Source organism: Cornus florida, unplaced genomic scaffold (genome assembly GCF_030987335.1).
Source record: "Cornus florida cultivar Cherokee Brave unplaced genomic scaffold, ASM3098733v1 CherokeeBrave_3.0.0_Hap2_Chr03, whole genome shotgun sequence".
Taxonomy (NCBI): domain Eukaryota; kingdom Viridiplantae; phylum Streptophyta; class Magnoliopsida; order Cornales; family Cornaceae; genus Cornus; species Cornus florida.
In genome coordinates, this window is record NW_026775573.1 from 16993179 (window position 1) to 17017844 (window position 24666).

The 24666-nt window shown below is 33.2% G+C and overlaps 2 protein-coding genes across 2 annotated transcripts; both read left to right on the forward strand.

Moving 5' to 3' along the window:
* The first annotated feature begins 2561 nt into the window (after positions 1–2561).
* LOC132298676 (TMV resistance protein N-like) lies at positions 2562–4703 on the forward strand. The gene is made up of 2 exons (XM_059795067.1): positions 2562–3067; positions 3222–4703. The coding sequence occupies exons 1-2, from the start codon at positions 2604–2606 to the stop codon at positions 4375–4377; spliced, it is 1620 nt and encodes a 539-aa protein (XP_059651050.1). The 5' UTR covers positions 2562–2603; the 3' UTR covers positions 4378–4703.
* Positions 4704–14820: 10117 nt separating this feature from the next.
* LOC132301193 (disease resistance protein Roq1-like) lies at positions 14821–22240 on the forward strand. The gene is made up of 8 exons (XM_059798469.1): positions 14821–15193; positions 16453–16504; positions 16647–16671; positions 19320–20258; positions 20428–20547; positions 20807–21484; positions 21874–22149; positions 22211–22240. The coding sequence occupies exons 1-8, from the start codon at positions 14821–14823 to the stop codon at positions 22238–22240; spliced, it is 2493 nt and encodes an 830-aa protein (XP_059654452.1).
* The last annotated feature ends 2426 nt before the right edge of the window (positions 22241–24666 follow it).

Below are 24666 nucleotides of genomic sequence, written 5' to 3' on the forward strand. Positions count from 1 at the left end.
AGAAGGGACCAGAGAGAGTGATTTGACGTCGTGTTTTCCTGCAGTAGCCGGGGGAAAGGAACGGTAATCGAGAAGTCGCGTAGAAAGGAAGAATTATTTATACCAGGCAAGTTAATCTTGCTTTGTACTTTTGTATATAAATGTGACTCGGCATATTATGTTCTTCGTCTATATAATTTATTTTTTTTTATGTCTTATTAAATTGATATAAAATATTTTAATTATAATTACGAACAAGATGATAATTATATTTAAGTTATTTTTATATGATCTTGGGATAGAAGGATCTAATCTGGAATATTTATATATAACTTTATACATGTATGAACTGACTGAATTAATTTTTAAAGTCTGGCATGACTTTCATTACATAACCACAACATTACAAAAAATAAAAAAAATAAAAAATAATCAAATAAAGAGGTAGATTCAAACCACCCTCTAATTATTAAATTGATATAACCATAGTATCAAACAACCTTGTCAAAAATAATCCACGATAACTAGACCAAAATGAACTAACTCAAAAGAAAAATATCGCCATTCTTATTACAATGCGAAAATTAACTAAACCAAAAAAATACATAAAGCTGGCCAAAATCCATCACCATCATGTGATCCCATCACGTTCCTACTCAACGTGTACCTGAAATGTGATAATAGGGTGAGCTCACAAGCTCAGCAATAAATGCTAAACACAATCATCGTTCAGCAAATGAACCTCACCTTGTATTCTTATATATATAAGCAGCTCAAATAAGTGCTTTAATCAGATATGTAAATCCCACTTAATTATAAACTCAATAAATATCTATTATTTATTCATTAATAAATCCACATATCTCGCATGAGCCCCTGGCTCCCGTCCAATAAAGTGGTGTGAATCGTATAGTCCCTGACTACCAAAAACACACGTGTGGCTGGATTGTACGTCTACTCCCCAGATGATCCCTGATCCCGTCCACACAATAAGGGCTCATTAGACCCATGGCCATAACAAAAGGGTAGTATACTCCCAAATAGGTAGGTCCCTGACCATACCCAAAAGTCATCACTAAGTCAGTCCTGGACTACTCCTCCGACTAATCCAATCATATCCCATGCTTATATATTACACTGAAAATATATAATAATATGTTTATATATACATTAAACAATTAAAAAAAATTCCACTACATGATTTGAGAAGCTAGAAATATACCATAATTTATAATATTATTTAACTACTACTTTGCACAATTCCTAATATTTTAAAATAACTATTGAACCTTAATTTACACCATTTCCAGTAACTCAACCAAAGCCTAACAATAGCTTGCTCGTGGGTTTGCTTGCACATACTGGCCCATTTCATTCTCAAGACTGAATTCCTTTTCTTAAGTCTCTAACCAATAACCAATCATCCTCTCAAACTTTACAAGAAGACAAAACCAATTCTAGTCAACCCACAGTTTGTACTATAGCTATCAATTATGACTCATGAACCATCTAACACATAAAGAGAAAATCAATTCTTACAAGTTGTACAACAACCACTAATAGAACTTCAGCTACTCCATGACTATTATATTATAAGTTCTGGAACTCTTACCAGACAAATTTGTTTACATCTCATGACATGCGGCTAACCCATGGTACATTAATTATTTAGAAAAAAAAAAAAATCTTATGCTCCAAATTGTGCTCTTGTTCACGAATAGAACTATTGTCCTTTGTCCGATCACCACTCTGTATCATATTTGTCCACAACTGTGGTTGCTTTATCCATACATGACTGTCAGAAAAACAATACACACACACACACACACACACACACACACACGTATACAAATCCATATACTATTTTAATTCCCTACTACCTTAACAAACCAATAAATAAAATTATTTTACAGTTTCTATGATCCAGACTTTAAAAATTAATTCAATCAGTTCATACATGTATAAAGTTATTTATAAATATTCCAGATTAGATCCTTCTATCCCAAGATCACATAAAAATAACTTAAATATAATTATCATCTTGTTCGTAATTATAATTAAAATATTTTATATCAATTTAATAAGACATAAAATAAATAAATTATATAGACGAAGAACATAATATGCCGAGTCACATTTATATACAAAAGTACAAAGCAAGATTAACTTGCCTGGTATAAATAATTCTTCCTTTCTACGCGACTTCCCGATTACCGTTCCTTTCCCCCGGCTACTGCAGGAAAACACGACGTCAAATCACTCTCTTTGGTCCCTTCTTCTCCCGTTATCATGCTAGTATCTCTTTTTTTATATATATAAATAAAACGTATTAGAGATTTATAGAGATATAGGGAGTCTGGTGAGATAAATTAGTTTTTTTTTTTAAATTTAAATTATTTAACAAACTTTATCACAATCACCCGTTTAAATTAAATCAGAGATAACCATTAAATTATATTAAGTAAATAAATATATGATATAAATATATATATGTATTTTACACGGGTCTTACATATATATATATATATATATATATATAAGGCTATGCCCTGCTCCACTCAAGCAAAAGCCTTCTTTCTTCTTTTCCATTCCTTTCATTTTATCTAACTGTTTGAGTTTGGAAAATGGCAGCTTCCTGTTTTTACGATGTATTCTTGTCTTTCAGCGGTGTTGATTCTCGCAAGAAATTCACCGGCCACCTCTTGGCTGCTTTGGATCGCCATGGTTTTTGTACATTCAGAGATGACACCAAACTCAAAAGAGGAGAAGAAATTGGTCCCGGATTGCTCAAAGCAATTGAGCAATCTAAGATTTCCGTTATTGTATTCTCAAAAAAGTATGCGTCCTCACGTTGGTGCCTTGACGAGCTTGTCAAGATCATGGATTGCAAGAGCACACTCAATCAGATTGTTATTCCCATCTTCTATGATGTCCAACCCTCTGATGTTCGCTCACAGAAGGGTTGTTATGCACAAGCATTTGCCCATCACGAAAACCATTTCGACTTGGAATCGGTGAAGAATTGGAGATCAACTCTAGCTAAGGCTGCCAATTTGTCTGGCTACGTCCTGCAAAATGTGGCCAACGGGTACTCTCTCATTTCTTCATAAAGACAATCTAAAACATTCCCTATTTGATCACTTATTTATTTTGATCTTTCAGCTCTCTCTATATAAAAATTGTTTAGTTTATTTTTTAATAATATTTTTATTCTCCTAAACGGTTGGGAAAATAATTGGCAGGTCTGAGTCAACATTTATTGAGACAGTTGTGGGAGAAGTCGCAGATAAATTAAATCCTACCTGTTTAAGTGTTGCGGACTACCCAGTTGGAATACACTATCGTGTACAAAAATTGAGTGGGTTTCTAAAGTTGGGGTCAAATAGTGATGATGTTAGGATTGTTGCCATATGGGGGATTGGTGGAATAGGTAAGACCACAGTGGCTAAAGCGTTGTTTAATCGCATACATCGTACTCGTGAGTTTGAAGGCAGTAGCTTTCTTAGAGATGTTAGAGAAACTTCGATGCAACCCAACGGCCTTATTAAATTACAAGAGAGCCTTCTCTGTGATCTCCTGATGGATAGAAATCAGACAATAAGAAGCGAGGATCATGGAATTGAGGTGATAAAACGACGAGCATGGTGTCGAAAGGTTCTTCTTGTTCTCGATGATGTGGATAACATCCGCCAATTGAGGGCATTAGCTATAAATCGTGATTTGTTACGTCCCGGAAGTAGAGTCATACTAACAATTAGAGATTTGTCTTCAACAACTTCGCTTCAAGTCGATGAGGTGTATAAGATCAAGAAGTTGAATGGGGAGGAATCTCTTCAACTCTTCAGTTGGCATACCTTTAGGAGAGATCATCCTGTAGAAGACTATGAGAGCCTCTCTAAGGAAGTAGTGAGTTATTCTAACGGACTTCCTTTAGTTCTTGAAATTTTAGGTTCCCTTTTGTCGAACAGAGACATGCTTGAATGGAGAAGTGAATTGGAGAAGTTGAGAAAGATTCCTCACAAGGATGTTCAAGGAAAACTTACGCTAAGCTTCGATTCACTTGATGACAAACTAAAGGGTTTATTCTTACATATTGCATGTTTTTTTGTTGGAATGAACCAAGATTTGTTAATCAAAATATTAAAAGGTTGCGGTTTCTTTCCAGAATCTGGAATTGGGGTTCTATCTCGTCGTTTTCTTGTCAGAATTGATGGGGATAACCGGCTGATGATGCATGATCTTATTCAAGACATGGCTAGAGAGATCGTCCGCCAAGAATCTCCTGAAGAGCCAGGCGAACATAGTAGATTGTGGTATCAAGAAGATGTTCTCGATGTATTGAGAAATAACACTATAAGAGCCCAGTGCCTAAATTATTTACATATTTTGTTACATTAAAAATGCATTAGCACACAGCACATCATGAAAGTCACACAATCTGAGATGTGAACCTATTTTCAACACAATGTCACATACATACATACACACACACACATATATAAATATATATACTTATATTTGCAACTTTTTATTATCATAAGGGGACGAAAGCAATTCAAGGCTTGGTCCTGAACTTGCCAGAATCCGAGGAGCTACAACTAAATGCGAAGGTCTTTACAGAGATGGTGAGGCTGAAAGTGCTTCATCTCAATTATGTCGATCTAAGTGGAAGCTACAAACATCTCTCTAGAAGACTTGTATGGCTATGTTGGAAAGGATTTTCTTTAGAATGTCTACTATCCGCCTTAATCTTGGATAATCTGGTTGCTATTGACTTCAGCTATAGCAAACTCAAACAAGTTTGGAGAGGAACAAAGGTATGATGATTGATACTACTGTTTTTTTAATCATCTGCTTCAAACTACTTAAATTATACAACGACATGCTCGAAAATTTATTGTCTCTTTCTGTTCCTAACAGGTTTTGTGCAAATTGAAATTCCTCAATCTCAGTCATTCCTATCTCTTGATTAAAACTCCAGACTTCACGGGACTCACCGGTCTTGAGAAATTGTTGCTGCTGATTGTACAAAGCTGGTAGAGGTTCACCAATCTATTGAAAGTCTGAAAAATCTTATTGTCTTGGATTTACAGAATTGCCACAATCTGAAGAAGATTCCCCCGAGCATTTTCATGTTTAAGTCTCTCGATTATTTCAATATGTCCGGTTGCTCCAAATTAGAGTGGCCAGCATTTTTTCGAAGATCCCTACTTGGATCAAGCTTACAATTGTCAAGTAGCATCAGGAAATTATCTATGGAAAACTGCAATATAACAAATGTGCCCAGTGAAATTGGTAGTTTGGTGTCCTTGAGATGTTTGAATCTTAGCGGAAACAAATTTTCTAACCTACCAGCTACCATCACTAGCCTTCCACAACTGTTGACTCTCTTCACACAAACGTGTACTCGGCTTGAATCACTTCCCGGCCTTCCAGTAAATTTAAAGTTTTTGCGAGCAGATGACTGCACAGCATTGCAGAGCATGTCAATTGAATCAAAAGCAGCACACAGACAATTCATGACTTTTAACGGTTGTCCCAAATTAGTCAACAACAATGCTGCATATAATTTTAGAAGAAATGTTCTCAGATATCAGGTACAAATACAACACTCTCCCTATGTGTGTAGTATTAGAAGAAACCAATTAACTTGGTTCGTGGGTCTAATCTAATGTAGGGACATCGAGAACAAGAGTTGCATATTTGTTTTTCCGGGGGTGAGCTTCCGAGGTGGTACAACTACCAGAGTGGGATACTTTATACGTTTTCAAATGCCTCAGCTCGTGGGTCGGATAATACAAGGGATTATTTTCTGTTTTGTTTTTTCTCAGCGCGTCTCTGGAGATTTTATACTCCCATACATAGTTACATATTGCGTTTCTAATAAAACCAAGTGGTCTCGGGGACCACATTGTGAAATACCAATATATTTTTATGCAGATAGATTTGAACGAATGTGCCTCTCCTACATACCAATCCGGCAGCTTAAACATTGTCGGTTGGACGTTGGAGATGAAGTGGAAATAACAATCAGACAATCGTATGGAAAACAGTTGTGGATGAAGAGGTTAGGGGTTAGTCTGATTTACGAGGGCGATGAGAAGAATCAGGACTCATATGATGATGCCTCACATCACTCGCTCACTGTTGCCTTAGATATTATCCCTACTCCTCTTGGTGACGTAGATAAGCAGAATGAAGAATTTATAATGGACCTACTCTTACAGGGTGCAACTTGGGCCGGCCCAACGGATTATTGGGTTGGTTATTTTATTTTATTTTATTTTATTTTATTTGTTTTGTTTTGTTTTATTTTTTTATTTTTCGTTTTTTTAGAACATAAGTGACCCATTTGAAGGCTTCTAGGGTGAAAGGTTGAGAGAGACTGTGTACTTTAATAAAAAGAAGAATTTTACGTTTTTTAAATGGAATGAGAATTATATGTATCAATTAAGACTGGAGTGTAGTGACCTGACTTTCCTAAAATTACATTGCTGTGATGGATCCTACAAATATTCCGCCCGAAGTGTCTTCCGTTAATAATATGGTATTGGCTTAATAGAAAAGAATTACATGTTGACTGTTGTGATAATACCACTCAAACTAACAGACTTGAATAGGATAATACAGGTTTCCTTTACCACAAGGCTATTTTTAGTTACTGAATGGTTGAAAATCCTTTATAATCGAGTCCAACTCGACATAAAACATAAGAAATTATGAAGACATTTGCATATGAATGTCATACTATAATCTTTTTAAATTACACTACAAGATAAGTGAGAACAAATAGCATCATCTATAACAAATAGCATCTGTAGATAACCCAGAAGCCATACAATCAAGCATTGGAATCCACAGGACTCTAGTTCAGCAATTACTTTATCCACTACTGTTTCTGATAATACTGATTCATATAGTCAAGGAAACCTTTGAAAGACAATCAAATTTCAAGCATATAGATATGAAAATTAATTTTCATGTGATCATGTTAGTCAAGATCTGAAAGCTTGTTAAAAAAAAAAAAAAAAAATAGAAAACATTTTATATTCCTCAAAGTTATTTAAATTTTGATCACTTCAGTTTTCTTATTTTCCCTTTTAGCATTGCGAAGCATGTCTGGGCAAGAATTCTGCCCCTAAAGCCAAACCCCCTCTGCTAAAGCACTTCAAATTGGATGTCCATGGAATTCCTATGAGCTCAATTCACCAAATTTTTGCAAGTCCTATTTTATTTAAATAACTTGATGCCTAGTAATAATTAACATTAGATTTGTGTCCATTAATCACTTCCCATATCTAGAATTACATTGGATAATAGATTGGTAATTTCGATCAAGGGCCTTGTAATTTAGTCATATCTCTTTTACCTCTCAAAATGAATGATGAGGGTTTAAGTTTCTAAAGAAGTAAAGTGGGTGTTCTTGTGACTTTCTTCCTAATGAAAAAAATATAGACTAGTAATTGCGAAGCAAAAGCTATGAACCTTCACACTGGAACAATGAAACGACTTCAAATTCATAAAGTTTTGGCAAAGATAATTTTGAAATATTATTGATGAAAAAAGAGATGAAAACTAATAAATATAAAATATAAAACGAGTTTTTAGGGTCTAAACTTAGCTAACGTTATTTTTAAGAAGAACAATTTGAAGGTATAAGATTCATTTACCACGGGCATTTAGTTATCACATATGGTTGAAATTACTTTATGATTGATTACAAGTAGACAAAAATGAAAGAAATTATGAAGAGTAATGCATATGATACTAATTCTTCTTGTGAAATGGCCACAATCAGTGCTAGTGCTGATTACTTTCGGTGGTCACTAAGAGAGATATACGGTGTGAGTATTTTTTTAGGGAGTGAGCAAAAAAACGAAGTGTATTTTTCAGGAGTGATGGAGAGATACACTGTATATGTGTGTGGAGGATCTGTTGATTCACATCTTGTAATTACTCAACAAATATAGTGAATATCTGGTGCGCACCGTGGACGTAGGCAAAATTGCCCGAACAACGTATAATTTTTGTCTTGTGCAATTGTGTATGTTATTGTGCGAATATTGACGGCAGGATCCTAAAGGAATTTGTGTGTCTATTGCACAATAGCTAAACAAGCAAATAAATTGGTGTACAGACACAGAGACAAATTAGCATCTATATAAAACCCAGAAGCCATACAATATTTCACAGTTAATTTCAACATAGGATCTCAAGGACAAATACTTCGAGAACTTCAATAAAGAAACAATGGAGTTAGTTTTCTTATTTTCTTTTTTAGCATTAAAGAGTACCTCTGGGCAAGAATTCCGTATCTAAAGCCAAACCCCCTATGTTAAATCACTTCAAATTAGATGTCCATGGAATTCCTATGAACTCAAATCATCAAAATTCTGCAAGTCCTATTTTATCCAACCTTTTTGCAGTAACATACTGATGCAATTTTCATAAGAAATTATTTTTTGATTGTTTGATAGAATTATCTAAATAAATGTAATTTCTGGTTGGACTTTAAAGGGATTGATTCAAATCTCAGCACGCCAGCCAAGTATTAGTTTTGTGGTTGGAGTTCTAGTTCGTAGTGTGGTATTAGTTGTGGTCGGGGTGTAACCGACTCAGGAGAACATCAGTATAAATCGGTTAAATTATCTGGTTCATAAATGTGTGTAACAAAATTGGACCCTTGGAAAGGGGTTACGAACCGACCGATACGTTGCGTATCGGCCAATACGACATTGAGCTTAATCAATACGGTATGAAAAACGTGTTCTATGGTCAAGTAAACCGTGTAAGACTTATGCCAAGTCTCTTCATACAAGTCAACGTTATGCTCCTCTCACGCATAAACCTTATCTTTCTTTTCATTTTGATCTGTTTGAGCTTTGAAAATGGGGATTTACGATGTGGATGTGTTCTTGTCTTTCAGTTGTGTTGATAAATTTACCGATTGCCTCTAGGCCTTGGATGCTCATGGTTTTAACACATTCAAAGATGACACTAAACTCACAAGAGGAGAACAAATTGGTGCATGTGATTATGAGTGAAAACCACCTTCGCTTTTGTATTAATCCCACCAGTGCACCTAAAGCAAAGCAAGCTTCACTTAAAATTTTAACAATTAAATTTTACCTTTTAAAATCTTTCAGCCAGAATAGAATTTACATTGGGAAAATGGGAGGGAGATATTTTAAAGCATTTCAACTTTATATCCTTGACTTTTCTTGTTCATCCGAGATGCTATCTCAATGAATAGTAGGAAAATTATTTGCGGTCATGGTTGGGCAAGAAGTCAAGTGGTCCAATTGGACTATGAGTTCATCTTTCACCTCCCAAATTATAAAACCAACTATTAGTGGACTCCACACGCACTAGGATAAACGTGTTGTGTGGTTTTGAAAATGATAAACATCACGTAATGGCACTAAAAGTTGATTATTGAATATTTTGGAAGGTAAAATTTGAGTAATTGTTAACCTTTTAAGTGATAATTTGCATTAGGTGTACTGGTGGGATTAATTCAAAGAATTAACTTACTATTTTACTAAAACTCACGAGTATGACAACAATAAACAAATATTTGAATGCAATATTAAGTATAAAAGCAAAGAAATAAAGTAATTTAAATTTAAGATCAGCAAATAAAGATAAAATTCTTACAAAATATTTATTGAATTTAGTAAAACGACATTAAAAGAGAACACGATTTATAATACAAAAGTAAAGGTGATTTTCACTCATCATAACAATGTCAAATACAAACTTAGAATTTTTTTTTTCCTTGTAACTTCAATGCATCTTGTATTATACGGAGTATTCTGTTTCAATTACATCACCTACATACATTGAATACCTTACATCACTTATAAAACAATAATTTTACACACACACACACACACACATATATATTGCATGTTAAGTATATTGCACTATATTTTTAAAAATATATATTGCACTAAATAATCTCTACAAAATCAAGGATATTCTTCACTTATCATAACAATTTCAACTATTCTTCAAATACGAACTTGAATTCTCTTACATGTAACTTCAATTCATCTTATATTATATTATGTGTCAATTAAGTTATATATATAAATATATGTATTTATTGAAAAGGTAATGTGTTAAACCCTATGACCCATCTAGTAATAGAGTCCGTTATCAACTTTTATTATTGAATTATATGGGTATTCACTTTTTACCCATTACTGATTCACCCACTTAAATTTGAATATCCAAATAATTTAATTTTAATATGCAAACTTGGACGATTTAATGAATTTAAATATAAATTACCACCCCTAAATGCTACCACTTAAAATTTTACAATAACAATTAAATTTAAACTTTCAAAATATTCAATAATCAACTTTCAGTTTTACTGAAAAACCACTATATCTTTCACTTCGAATAGAATTCAAACTCTATGGGGACAATGGGAGGGAGATATTTTAAAGCATTTCAACTTTATATCTTTGACTTTCCATGTTGATCCGAAATGCTACCTCAATGAATAGTAGCAAAATTATTTGCGGGCATGGTACGTTGGGCAAGAAGTCAAGTGGTTCAATCGGACGATGATATCATCTTTTTCCTCCCAAATTCTAAAAACGAGTATTAGTGAGCCCCACACGCAATAGGATAAATGATAAACATCATGTAATGGCCGCACACGTAAAACTAAAAGTTGATTGTTGAATATTTTGGAAGGTAAAATTTGAGTAATTGTTAACCTTTTAAGTGATAATTTGCATTAGGTGTATTGGTGGGATTAATTCAAAGTAAATTAGGGTCTGTTTGGTTAGATAAAAATTGATGATGGAAGTAAAAGAAAAGAAAGTGAAGTGAAAAAAAAGAAAATTAGTTTTTTATTATGCATTTGGTTAACAAGGATTTTTTTTAAAGAAACTTGTGAGAAAATGTTGTTTAATTAGTTTGGATAGTAAGAGAATGAAAGGAAAATGATTTTCTATATCAAAATTACCCTTATGAATTTAATAGTAAAATAATAATAATATATACAATTAAATAATAATAATATTAGTAAAATAATATATACAATTAAATTACCCTTATGAATTTAATAATAATAATAATAGTGAAAAAATAATATATATAATTGGATTTATAAATAAATATATATGTCTAGATATGTATGTGTCTCTTTATATAGTTTTTTTTTTTTGGGAAGTTTTCATTTTATATTAGGACTCTGTTATTAAATTAGTTTACTTTGTTTTGTAAGTGTAGCGAAGAATTTTAATTTCAAGAGTAAAAGAGTTGTAATTAATTTAGGAGTATTAATTTGTGTAAGAAAACTCTCCTTTTGTGAGTATGAAGAAACAAAAAGAAACATTTTACACAAAGGTATAAGAGGAAATTAATATATAATGATATAACTTTATTTTCGCGTGTTTTATAAAGGAAATATTTTAAGAAAAATCAAGCAATTGCAGAAATATTACTTTCCTGAAAACTTTTCTTTTCATGCTAACCAAACGGCCAAAAATCTTAAAATTTTCTATTTCTTTTTCGCTAATTCACGCTAACCAAACTAACCCTTACTATTTTACTAAAACTTACGAGCATGACAATAACAAACAAATATAAACTAACCCTTGCTATTTTACTAAAACTTACGAGCATGACAATAACAAACAAATATTTAAATGCAATATTAAGTATAAAAGCAAAGAAATAAAGTAATGTAAATTTAAGATCAGCAAATAAAGATAAAGATTCTTACAAAATATTTATTGAATTTAGTAAAAGGACATTCAAAGAGAACGCTATTTATAATACCAAAGTAAAAGTGATTTTCATTCATCATAATAATGTCAAATACAAACTTAGAATTTTTTGTTTACGTGTAACTTCAATTTATCTTGTATTGAACAGAGTATTCTGTTTCAATTACATCACCTATATACATTGAATACCTTACATCATTTATAAAACAATAATTTTATATATATATATATATATATATATATATATATATATATATTTATTGCATGTTATGTATTGTACTATATTTTTAGAAAATATATATATTGCACTAAATAATCTCTACAAAAGCAAGGATATTTTTCACTTATCATAACAATTTTAACTATTCTTCGAATATGAACTCGAATTCTCTTACATGTAACTTCAATTCATGTTATATTATGTTATGTGTCAATTAAGTTACATATATATATATATATGCATGCATTTAAAAGGTAATGTGTTAAACCCTATGACCCGTTTAGTAATAGAGTCCGTTATCAACTTTTATTATTGAATTTTATGAATGCTCACTTTTTACCCATTACTGATTCACCACTTAAATTTGAGTATCCAAATAATTTAATTTTTGTACGCAAACTTGGACGATTTAATGAGTTTGAATATGAATTACCACCCCTAAATGCTATCACTTAAAATTTTACAGTAACAATTAAATTTAAACTTTCAAAATATTCAATAATCAACTTTTAGTTTTACTAAAAAACCGCCATATCTTTCACTTAGAATATAATTCAAACTCTATGGGGATAATGGGAGGGAGATATTTTAAAGCATTTCAACTTTATATCCTTGACTTTCCATGTTGATCCGAAATGCTACCTCAATGAATAGTAGCAAAATTATTTGCGGTCATGGTACGTTGGGCAAGAAGTCAAGTGGTCCAATCGGAGGATGATATCATCTTTTTCCTCCCAAATTCTAAAAACGAGTATTAGTGAGCCCCACACGCAATAGGATAAACGAGTTGTGTGGTTTTGAAAATGATAAACATCACGTAATGGCCGCACAGGTAAAACTAAAAGTTGATTGTTGAAAATTTTGGAAGGTAAAATTTGAGTAATTGTTAACCTTTTAAGTGATAATTTGCATTAGGTGTGCCGGTGGGATTAATTCAAAGAATTAACTTATTATTTTACTAAAACTGCCGAACATGACAATAACAAACAAATATTTAAATGCAATATTAAGTATAAAAGCAAAGAAATAAAGTAATGTAAATTTAAGCTCAGCAAATAAAGATAAAGATTCGTACAAAATATTTATTGAATTTAGTGAAAGGACATTCAAAGAGAACACTACTTATGATACAAAAGTAAAAGTGATTTTCACTCATCATAACAATGTCAAATACAAACTTAGAATTTTTTGTTTAATTGTAACTTCAATTTATCTGTAGAGAGTATTCTGTTTCAATTACATCACCTACATACATTGAATACCTTACATCACTTATAAAACAATAATTTTACATATATATATATATATATATATATATATATATATATATTTATTGCATGTATGTATTGCACGATATTTTTAAAAAATATATATATTGCACTAAATAATCTCTACAAAAGCATGGATATTTTTCACTTATCATAACAATTTCAACTATTCTTCAAATACGAACTTGAATTCTCTTACATGTAACTTCAATTCATCTTATATTATATTATGTGTCAATTAAAAAAATAATAATAATAAAAAAAAAAGAAGAAGCAGCAGCTGTAGATGTGGCGTTACAGGCAAGGGCGGATGCAAGGTTCGCCCTTACCATACTACTTTAAGCCCAAAAAAATAAAAAATAAAAAATAAATAAAATAGTAATGGTAGTCCAGTCCAAAGTTAGCCAGTCCAAAATTAGCCCACCCCATTCAGAAAGGTTTGATCTGCCCTTGGTTACAAGTAGTAGCAGCGGCTAAGGTGGAGGTGTGTTTGTATGTATGTGTCTGTGTCTATATATATATATGGCTGTGTTTGTATATGTGTACATGTCTATATGTATACGGTTGTGTTTGTATGTGTGTATAGTATGTGTGCAGGGATGATGATGGGCGGAGGAGGAGAAAGAAGAGGAAAGGTGTGTTGGGGGTAGTTTAGTCACAAAAATAGTCTAACATGAGGTCAAAGGGTAACATTGTTATTTAACATTTGGGGTGTAAGTGAAATGTTAAGCCACTAATTTAAATTTGAGTGCAAAATAAAAATCAAATCTTCATCTAGGTGATGTATGATCTAACCTCAGGGGGTCTGAATGAAATTAATCCTAATAATTATGATTATAATATTTTTGTCTGAAAAGTTTATTCAGACTATTATCTAATATTATATAATCTATTAAAAATATTACTGCGGATTATTAACATTTGAATATTACAAATAATAGGTATCATTAGTTTATACTACGTGACACTAATTTCTATTTGGAATGAACAATGGTAAACATAGCAAACATAAAAAAAAATAATAATAAAAAATAAAAGATATTGTTTCCTTTTTCTTCACAAAAATAAAAAACATTTTCAACTTTAGAAAAATAAAAACATATTTTTAAACACGTTCTGTTTTTTATTTTGCCTTTTAAGGATTTGATAACAGAAAATAAAACAAATTTATTATTATTGAAGTTGATATTTTAATTTAAAAAAATCAAAATCATAATGTTGCTTTCAACAAAAGTAAAATAGAGGGTAAAGTGAAATCCATTCTACATTAAAAATGTGCAGGAAAAAAAAAATCATTACTATTTAGTAATGTATATGAACCCTACCATATAAAACTTTGTAGTAATTTTCTCCTTCAATTTTCACCAAATTTTTTTATAAAACTTCAAAACAGTAACGACACACTGTATAGTGTGTGTGAGAGACTTTTATTATATGAAGTCTTTTCAATTAATAGATGCTTGGAAAAATATGACATGAAACTCATTGTCTGATCTATATATAAGTCAGGGCTATGCCCTCTCTCAAGCACAAACCCAACCTTTCTCTTCTTTCCTTTTCCTTTCCTTCCTTTGATTTGATCAAAACTGTTTGAGCTTTAAAAATGGCAGCTTCCTGTGTTTACGATGTCTTCTTGTCTTTCAGCGGCCTTGATACTCGCAAGAAATTTACTGGTCACCTCTTGGCTGCTTTGGATCAGCATGGTTTTTACACATTCAGAGATGACACTAAACTCCAAAGAGGTGAAGAAGTTGGTCCTGGATCGTTGAAAACAATTGAGAAATCAAGAGTTTCCGTTATCGTATTCTCGAAAAACTACGCCTCCTCAGAATGGTGCCTTGACGAGCTTGTCAAGATCATGGATTGCAAGACGATACTCAATCAGATTGTTATTCCCATCTTCTATGACGTCGAACCTTTTAATGTTCAATCACAGAGCGATTGTTATGCAGAAGCGTTTGCCAGTCACGAAAGCGGTTCGACTTGAAAAAGGTGAAAATTTGGAGGTCAGCTCTAGAAAAGGCTGGCAATTTGTTCGGTTACGTCTTGCAAAATGTGGCCAACGGGTACTTATTTCTCTTTATTCTCTTCAAAAAAGCATTCTAACACTGTTTGATCACTTATTTATTTTGAATTTTCACCTCTTTGTATGTAAATTTGCTTAATTTCATTTTTTGATTTTTGTTTTTTCTTAACAATAAAAATTGGACAGGAGTGAGTCAACGTGTATTAAGTCCGTTGTTAATGGATTGGCAGATAAATTAAATCCTACGGGCTTAAGTGTTCCAGAGTATCAAGTTGGAATCGAGCATAGTGTTGAACAAATGTAATACCCCTACTTTAAAAAGGGATAAAATTGGAATTTAAATGTTATTTTATGTGCATTTTTATTTTATTTATTTGTGTGTATTAATTGATTTATTTGTTAATTATTTATTTGCGTTTATTATTTTTGTTTAATTGTCTTAGTTGAATTATTTAACATTATTTGCATTAATTGACTTAATTGGATAATTTGATTTAATTGATTTATTATTGTTTATTTTAATTAAGGGTGTAATTCTTTATTTGTTGGTTTATTTTAATTACTTGTTTTATTTATTTTATGTGTTTTAAGTGATTCGTTGCTTCCTTATTTGATTTAATTAATGGGTTTAAATTAATTGTTTATTAAGTATTTAATTTTTGAACAGGGTAATTATGTAATTTCCATTAACTAGGGTTTTAGATACGTGTTAGTTAGGGTTTTTGGAGCCGTCTCATAAGCATCTGATATCTAACTAAACTCGGATTAAGTTTAGGGCTTTATCTCAATGTGACAAGGATTAGGGTTTTAGTATTTAGTTTATAAATACTCCATTATGCGTTAAGCTAGGGTTTTACGATATATCACATAGCATATACACGTAGAGGGTTCTGCAAAACACAGAGAGATGCAGAGTAAGGGTTGAGATAACAGAGCAAATTGTGAGTTCTCGACTGAGGTTTCAAAGCCAAACATAGGAGAAGGGAAACACAGAAGTAATAGGAGGCTAAGCAGTATTTCAGTGTGGCCAGAACAGAGGAAAGCAGACCAACTATTACAAAGGCAAGTTCGATCTTCCTCTTTCCCTTTGAGTCGTGTTCTGTGCACCTAGATAATCTCTAGGGTTTAATCAAGCAGAAACTGGAATTGATATGTTTATTACGTGTTATATTGTTGGTCTGTATGTGTTGAAATCAATATCTGTTACAGTGTATGCAAGTGGTGTTTCAGTTTTCTGTGCTTTAAGCATATGGTTTCCATGGTAGCCTTAGTTTCTGTATTTGACTGCAACTCTTGTAGACACAATATAGGAACTCTACTGGGGTTATACAGAACTCATAGGGATGTTATTATTCGGTTTTAAATACGTGTGCAATCTGTTCCGTTTCTGTTTCTGCATATAGTTTCAGTTTTGATACTAAAAGCTTGGTAAGTTCAGTAGCAACCTTAAGCTTTGTAATTGTTGTAAATTACTGTAATCAAACCTTGGAGATGTTAATAGAGTGATAATAAACCCTTAAGATCAGTTTAAGAAATAAACAGAAGGGTAGGGACTGACCAGAGAAGGAGCAGATTGACGGAAACGGAGCAGAGACTGAACTGGAGGCTCTCAAGAGGGAGAGAGCCGGCTCTAGGAAGTCAAGAGCCGGCTCCCCTTCAGCAAGAGCCGGCTCCTAGGGGATTGGAGCCGGCTCCAATAGGGGAAGAACCGGCTCCTCCATTCCAAGAGCCGGCTCCAATTTGTTTTTACGTCCAGAAAGTGGTTTTAGGGCTCTGTTTGGTGTTTTGAGCATTGTTTGGGCTTCTGAATGATTCTAATGAACTGTAGGGACTTAACAGAGGATCTAAGTAGTTAATTTTAAGTGTTATTAAACTTAATGTTGCATGGTTTAAGTCTTTAAGACAAAGGATGAAGCAGTGTAAAAATATACAACGGTGTATGCTACTAACAGAGAAAGGAACTGAATGGCTTGATTAAATTTTAGAAATTTAATGAGACTTCACGGAGGGATTAAATAGTTAATTTTTGGGTGTTATTAAGACCCTAAATTAATTTAAGGTTAATTCTAAATTAACGGATCTAACTGTATAACACTTATGTACAATTGTATACGATTGGTGGATGGATGAAGTTTTAAATGCTTAAGCTTATTTTTAGGCATTCCAGTGGGATTTAATATATTTATAAAATGGTTTTAAATATATTATAGGGTCGTTGATGTGTTAGATGTGATCTATGCAGGCTCTGGATGTTAGTTGTTGATTTATTAAATCATCTCCTGCAACTATATGGTTAATTGTTTGGATTTAAGTTGCTGAAACTTTGAAAAATCTTCAGTAATTAATTGGATATTGGTTTTGGATTTTAACTTGCGGTACTATCATTCTTAGTCTGTAATTTACATGGTTTTGGTTTTAAGTTGTTGAAATACTCAATACTATTCTGCAACGATGTGGATGGTTGGTTTTGGACTATAAATTACGTGCTTATTATTTATGCCTTGTAATTTACCTGGAATTATGTATTGAAACATAATTGCTAAAATGCTGTACTATCATTCATAGTCTGTAATTTACATGGTTTTGGTTTTAAGTTGTTGAAATACTAAATACTATTCTGCAACGATGTGGATGGTTGGTTTTGGACTATAAGTTACGTGCTTATTATTTATGCCTTGTAATTTACCTGGAATTATGTATTGGAACATAATTGTTGAATTCTTATACTTAATTCGGTAAATTATTTGGAATCATATATTGGATTATAATTGCTGAATTCTTATATTAAATTTGACCAATTATTTGGAATTATGTATTGGATTTTAATTGCTGAATTCTCACATTAAAATTCTGTCAATTATCTGGGTTTGGTTTTGCATTGTAAATTACTTGCTTATCATTTGAATGTTGTAATTTACATGGATATGGAGGATGGTATGCACCGGTATGGGACGGTGGCATACTAGGTATGGTTTAGCTCAAAATGCTAATTCCTACCTTATGGATTTTAATTGGTGAACAGTATGACTGGTTCTATCAATTATATGGACTTTGTGGATTGTATGCACCGGTATGGGACGGTGGCATACTAGGGACAGACTGATTTAAAATACTCAGTCCTACCTATTTTGGAATAAGGGAACGGGTTGTTAAATAAATCCTCCTTATATATATATAAGTCGGTACGGTTGAATACGCCGAATGACTTATTGGATTTCTTGTGAATGGTTAGGAACGGAGTTTAGATATATATGTTTATGGTACCACGAGTTGAGCTTGAGTCTCAAACTTGTTGGTTAGGGTGCGTATATGCAGTGGACGTGTAGCTGGTTATAGTAGGTTGGGTGTACCCTGTTAGGTCTAGGTACTCATGCCCACCTTTGGGTGCGTATTCGCATGATGCCTTCTATTCAGGTTGAGATCCCTACTGTAGTTCAGTGAATGTCCCATAGTGTGGATATATATATGTATGGACTAGATAGATATTGTGAGGTATCTATGGTGTATCTGCGTATCGGGTCACTGTATGGATTGCAGTTAGATTAGAACTTGCTAGTGGGCCTGACCCACCCTTTTATTATTTTTTTTCAGGTGTTCGTCAGTTCTGAGCTGTAGAGCGTGATCGTGCTGAGCATATACAGTTATTCACTCTACTGATGGCGTAGGATTTTATTTCATGTTAAGACTTGGGTTTTGTTCCAGTCTTTTGAGTACCATTGGTTTTTAGGGGTCCACTAGATGGATTCCCGAGTTGTATACATTGGAGAACGATTTCCATTCTTGGTGGATCAGTTGTATCAAAAATAGTTTTAATTATCAATGAAATTATTTATTCTGAGGTTTTCAATTATTGGACTATCATTCTAGGTTCTTTTCAGCAAAATTTTATTTATTCTTGTTTTCTATATTGTATTCTGTGTTCATTAAATTGCTAATTGTTTTGATATCCTCGGGTAATCGGGCGTGGGCTTGGCCAACCCGCATCCGGAAATTCGGGGGTATCACAACAAGTGACTAAGTTTCTAATGTTGGGGTCAAATAGCGCTATCAATGATGTTAGGATTATTGCCATATAGGGGATTGGTGGAATTGGTAAGACTACCATTGCTAAAGTACTGTATAATCGCATTCATCGTTTTCATCTATTTGAAAGCAGTAGCTTTCTTCATGATGTTGGACGAATTTCTAGGGATACCAACGGTGTCGTTAAATTTCAAAAACAGCTTATGTCGGATCTCCTAAATGATGAAAATGAGAAAATAAGATGCGGGGATCATGGAATTGAGGTGATAAAATGTCAAGCATGGTGTCGAAAGGTTTTTCTTGTTCTCGATGGTGTGGATAACAACAGCCAATTGAGTGCTTTGGCTATAAATCGTAATTGGGTATGTCCTGGAAGTAGAATCATAGTAACAACTAGAGATTTGTCTGCAATAAAGTCACTTCAAGTGGATGAGGTGTATAATCTTGAGGAGTTGAATATGGAGGAATCTCTTCAACTCTTCAGTTGGCATGCCTTTAGAAGAGACTGTCCTCTAGAAGGTTATGAAAGCCTCTCTGACGCAGTAGTGTGTTATGCGAAGGGACTTCCTTTACTTCTTACAACTTTAGGTTCTTTATTGTCTAGTAAAGCGGTACATAAATGGCAAGCTCAATTGGAGAAGTTGAAAAAGATTCCTGATCCTAAAGTTCAAGATATACTAAGGCAGAGTTTTGACTCACTTGATGATAAACAGAAGGGTTTATTCCTAGATATCGCATGTTTTTTTGTTGGAATGGACCAAGATTTGGCCATCAAAATACTAGAAGGATGCAATTTTTACCCAGATATTGATATTGACATTCTATCTGATCGTTGTCTTGTAAGCATCAATCGGCATAACCAACTGATGATGCATGATCTGATTCAAGACATTGCAAAAGAGATCGTCCGCCAAGAATTCCTTACAAAGTCTGGCGAACGTAGTAGATTGTGGTATCATGAAGACATTCTCGATGTACTAAAATATGACACGGTAAGAGTCTAATGCCTAATTTAATTACATATCTTGCCACTTTAAAAATACCATAGCACATGACACATCATGAAAGTCTCACAATCTGGTATGTGACCATATTTTCAATTCAATGTCACATGCACACCCATACACACATATATACTTATATATGCTTTATTGTCATTAGGGGACAGAGAATGTTCTGGGCTTAGTCCTGAACTTGCCAGAATCAGAGGAGCTACAAGTAAATACGGAGGCATTTACAAAGATGAAGAGGCTGAGATTGCTTCATCTCAATTATGTCCAAGTAAATGGAAGCTACAAACATCTCTCTAAAAAACTTGTATGGTTGTCTTGGAAAGGATTTTCTTTAGAATGTATACCACCAACCTTAATTATGGATAATTTGGTTGCCATTGACTTGAGCTATAGCAAACTCAAACAAGTTTGGAGAGGAACAAAGGTATGATGATTGATACTACTGTTTTTTTAATCATCTGCTTCAAACTACTTAAATTATACAATGACATGCTCGAAAATTTATTGTCTCTTTCTGTTCCTAACAGGTTTTGTGCAAATTGAAATACCTCGATCTCAGTCATTCCTATCTCTTGATTAAAACTCCAGACTTCACGGGGCTCACCGGTCTTGAGAAATTGTTGCTTGCTGATTATACAAAGCTGGTAGAGGTTCACCAATCTATTGAAAGTTTGGAAAATCTTATTGTCTTGGATCTACAGAATTGCCACAATCTGAAGAAGATTCCCCCGAGCATTTTCATGTTTAAGTCTCTCGATTATTTCAATATGTCCGGTTGCTCCAAATTAGAATGGCCAGCATTTTTTCGAAGATCCCCACCTGGATCAAGCTTACAATTGTCAAGTAGCATCAGGAAATTATCTATGGAAAACTGCAATATAACAAATGTGCCCAGTGAAATTGGTAGTTTGGTGTCCTTGGGATGTTTGAATCTTAGCGGAAACAAATTTTCTAACCTACCAGCTACCATCACTAGCCATCCACAACTGTTGACTCTCTTCACACAAACGTGTACTCGGCTTGAATCACTTCCCGGCCTTCCAGTAAATTTAAAGTTTTTGCGAGCAAATGACTGCACAGCATTGCAGAGCATGTCAATTGAATCAAAAGCAGCACACAGACAATTCATGACTTTTAACGGTTGTCCCAAATTAGTCAACAACAATGCTGCGTATAATTTTAGAAGAAATGTTCTCAGATATCAGGTACAAATACAACACTCTCCCTATGCGTGTAGTACTAGAAGAAACCAATTAACTTGGTTCGTGGGTCTAATCTAATGTAGGGACATCGAGAACAAGAGTTGCATATTTGTTTTTCCGGGGGTGAGCTTCCGAGGTGGTGCAACTACCAGAGTGAGGGATACTTTATACCTTTTCAAATGCCTGAGCTCGTGGGTCGGATAATACAAGGGATTATATTTTGTTTTGTTTTTTCTCAGCGCGTCTCTGGAGATTTTATATTCCCATACATGGTTACATATTGTGTTTCTAATAAAACCAAGTGGTCTCGGGGACCACATTGTGAAATACCAATATATTTTTATGCAGATAGATTTGAACGAATGTGCCTATCCTACATACCAATTCGGCAGCTTAAACATTGTCGGTTGGACGTTGGAGATGAAGTGGAAATAACAATCAGACAATCGTATGGAAAACAGTTGTGGATGAAGAGGTTAGGGGTTAGTCTGATTTACGAGGGCGATGAGAAGAATCAGGACTCATATGATGATGCCTTACATCACTCGCTCACTGCTGCCTTAGATATTATCCCTACTCCTCTTGGTGACGTAGATAAGCAGAATGAAGAATTTATAATGGACCTACTCTTACAGGGTGCAACTTGGGCCGGCCCAACGGATTATTGGGTTGGTTATTTTATTTTATTTGTTTTGTTTTGTTTTATTTTTTTATTTTTTGTTTTTTTAGAACATAAATGACCCATTTGAAGGCTTCTAGGGTGAAAGGTTGAGAGAGACTGTGTACTTTAATAAAAAGAAGAATTTTATGTTTTTTTTAATGGAATGAGAATTATATGTATCAATTAAGACTGGAGTGTAGTGACGGACCTGACTTTCCTAAAATTACATTGCTGTGATGGATCCTACAAATATTCCGCCCGAAGTGTCTTCCGTTAATAATATGGTATTGGCTTAATAGAAAAGAATTACATGTTGACTGTTGTGATAATACCACTCAAACTAACAGACTTGAATAGGATAATACAGGTTTCCTTTACCACAAGGCTATTTTTAGTTACTGAATGGTTGAAAATCCTTTATAATCGAGTCCAACTCGACATAAAACATAAGAAATTATGAAGAGATTTGCATATGAATGTCATACTATAATCTTTTTAAATTACACTATAAGAGGAGTGAGACCAAATAGCTGTTGGGAAACGTGCTAGTTTTAAAAACTTTTCGAGGGATTTAAATTCATAGATCTTGTTTCATCACATAGAGACAAGTTTTATGCAAAAATAAAACATGATGTATCATTCAATTAAAAGATTGAATTCTTACATCAAGTTTGAGTAAACCTTAAATCTCTCCTCTAAAGTGAATGTTCTCACTTATTGTAGATCCCTTTTGCTAGACACCTTTTCCATGGATCTCTATTTTCTTGGTAATTGTTTTGCCTTTAGGAATCACTCATAAGCCTCCATGAATGACCTTGGAAAACTAGGCTTGTGGGAGCCTCCATTAGATGAGAACATAAACCCTAATTTTCTAGAGAGAGAAAATATATTCCTTTTTCCTTCTACTAAAAATCACCCCTAAAATATACATAGACCATGTATATTTATAGGCAACATAAAGGTAAAGAAAAGGAAACAACTAATCCTTCTCAATCTCTAATTCACATGTCTCAAATCTAATATGATTCCAATATCAAGTTGGGCTATGAGTGAGAATCCATTGGGCCTATTATTTTATTGGCTACAATGAATTAATAATTGGCCCGGTCCATGGACCCAATTCAATTAATTCATAAATTAATTTCTACTCCACTAAAAGAAATTAATTGAACTCCAATTAAATAATAAATAACCACTAAGTCAATATTGCACTTTGACCCCTTTATGCATAATTAGTTATCGGATAAATAATGCCATCAATCCGACTACTTAATTAATATATTTATTTTGGTACCTTTGATTATTTCTGGCTTGATCACAATAAAACATTTGTTTGACAAAATAATAATAATTTAATAAATAAATATATAATAAATCATTTTGTCTAAAAACATACGAAGGCCTTCGAATTTACTTTATGATCAACCATAATCAATACAAAATAAATATAAGTAGCAATAATGCAAATATTGAAAATATAACATTCTAACTATTAATTACATAACTACCCAAAGTGTCGGTCTAAGGATTCCGAAGAATCCGCCGAACGAATCAAAGTAATTATTAATTAATAAAAGAGTCTATAATTTTCTCATGCTTAAGAGTCAAATGCCATGACGGTGATAGGGAGTAATTGCATACGACGGCTCTCGCAATATATCTCAACCTAACGCGGATCCAGTTCAAATCTTAATTAATTATGAGTCCATCCATAATTACCGACTATGAACAATTTATAATTACTATTTATATATCATGCATTGATTGCCATCACATACATATATATAAATATTTCTTGTAATTACATGGACACTATCAATTTCATAGTGAATCGAAACATAATACATTGAATTCACCAATTATATAAATCATAAATATTTCAGATATGTCAGGAACATATGTCATTATAATCCAGATAGGAATTTGCTATGCTAGGGCATATAAATCCCAACAGCTCCCACTTGCCCTCATAGCCAATTCAAATTGCACCTAACTCCAATGTTATCCAGATGATGATCAAAATTATTGATCAACGACACATTTGATAATGGATCAACAAAGTTGTGTTCCAATGCAATGTTCTAACTACAAGTGCATTTTCTTGCCGGACAATATTATGTAGAACATGATACTTCCTCTCAGTGTATCTTGTTCCTCTATGGTACCTTGGGTCATTGGTTTGGACTACTTCTGCACTATTGTCACAACATAGCTCAATAGGCAGGCTAGTATACTCCACAACCTCTAAATCAGTGAGATCAAACTAATAGGCTTCCTTTGCCGCCTTTAAGGCTGCAATATATTCCACCTACAGGTTTGAGTCAACAGTTGAAATCTGCTTAACAATCTACTAACTGATCTCTCTTCCATTAAGTGAACATACACTAAGTCATAAACCTCATAGTATCTACTTCTGATTGAAAATCAGAACTAGCATACCTGACTAGGACCATATCATCACATCCATAAATGAATATGATATCATTGGTTCTCTTAGGTACTTAATGATATTTTTCACAATAGA

Excerpts from the sequence above, each read along its gene's own strand:
- LOC132301193 (XM_059798469.1), top strand. The coding sequence starts at position 14,821 with ATGGCAGCTTCCTGTGTTTACGATGTCTTCTTGTCTTTCAGCGGCCTT. Across the intron at positions 15,194-16,452 it reads GTTTGCCAGTCACGAAAGCG|TGTATGCAAGTGGTGTTTCA; the intron begins GTTCGACTTGAA and ends TATCTGTTACAG. Across the intron at positions 16,672-19,319 it reads GTTTTGATACTAAAAGCTTG|GGGATTGGTGGAATTGGTAA; the intron begins GTAAGTTCAGTA and ends ATTGCCATATAG.
- LOC132298676 (XM_059795067.1), top strand. The coding sequence starts at position 2,604 with ATGGCAGCTTCCTGTTTTTACGATGTATTCTTGTCTTTCAGCGGTGTT. Across the intron at positions 3,068-3,221 it reads CTGCAAAATGTGGCCAACGG|GTCTGAGTCAACATTTATTG; the intron begins GTACTCTCTCAT and ends AATAATTGGCAG.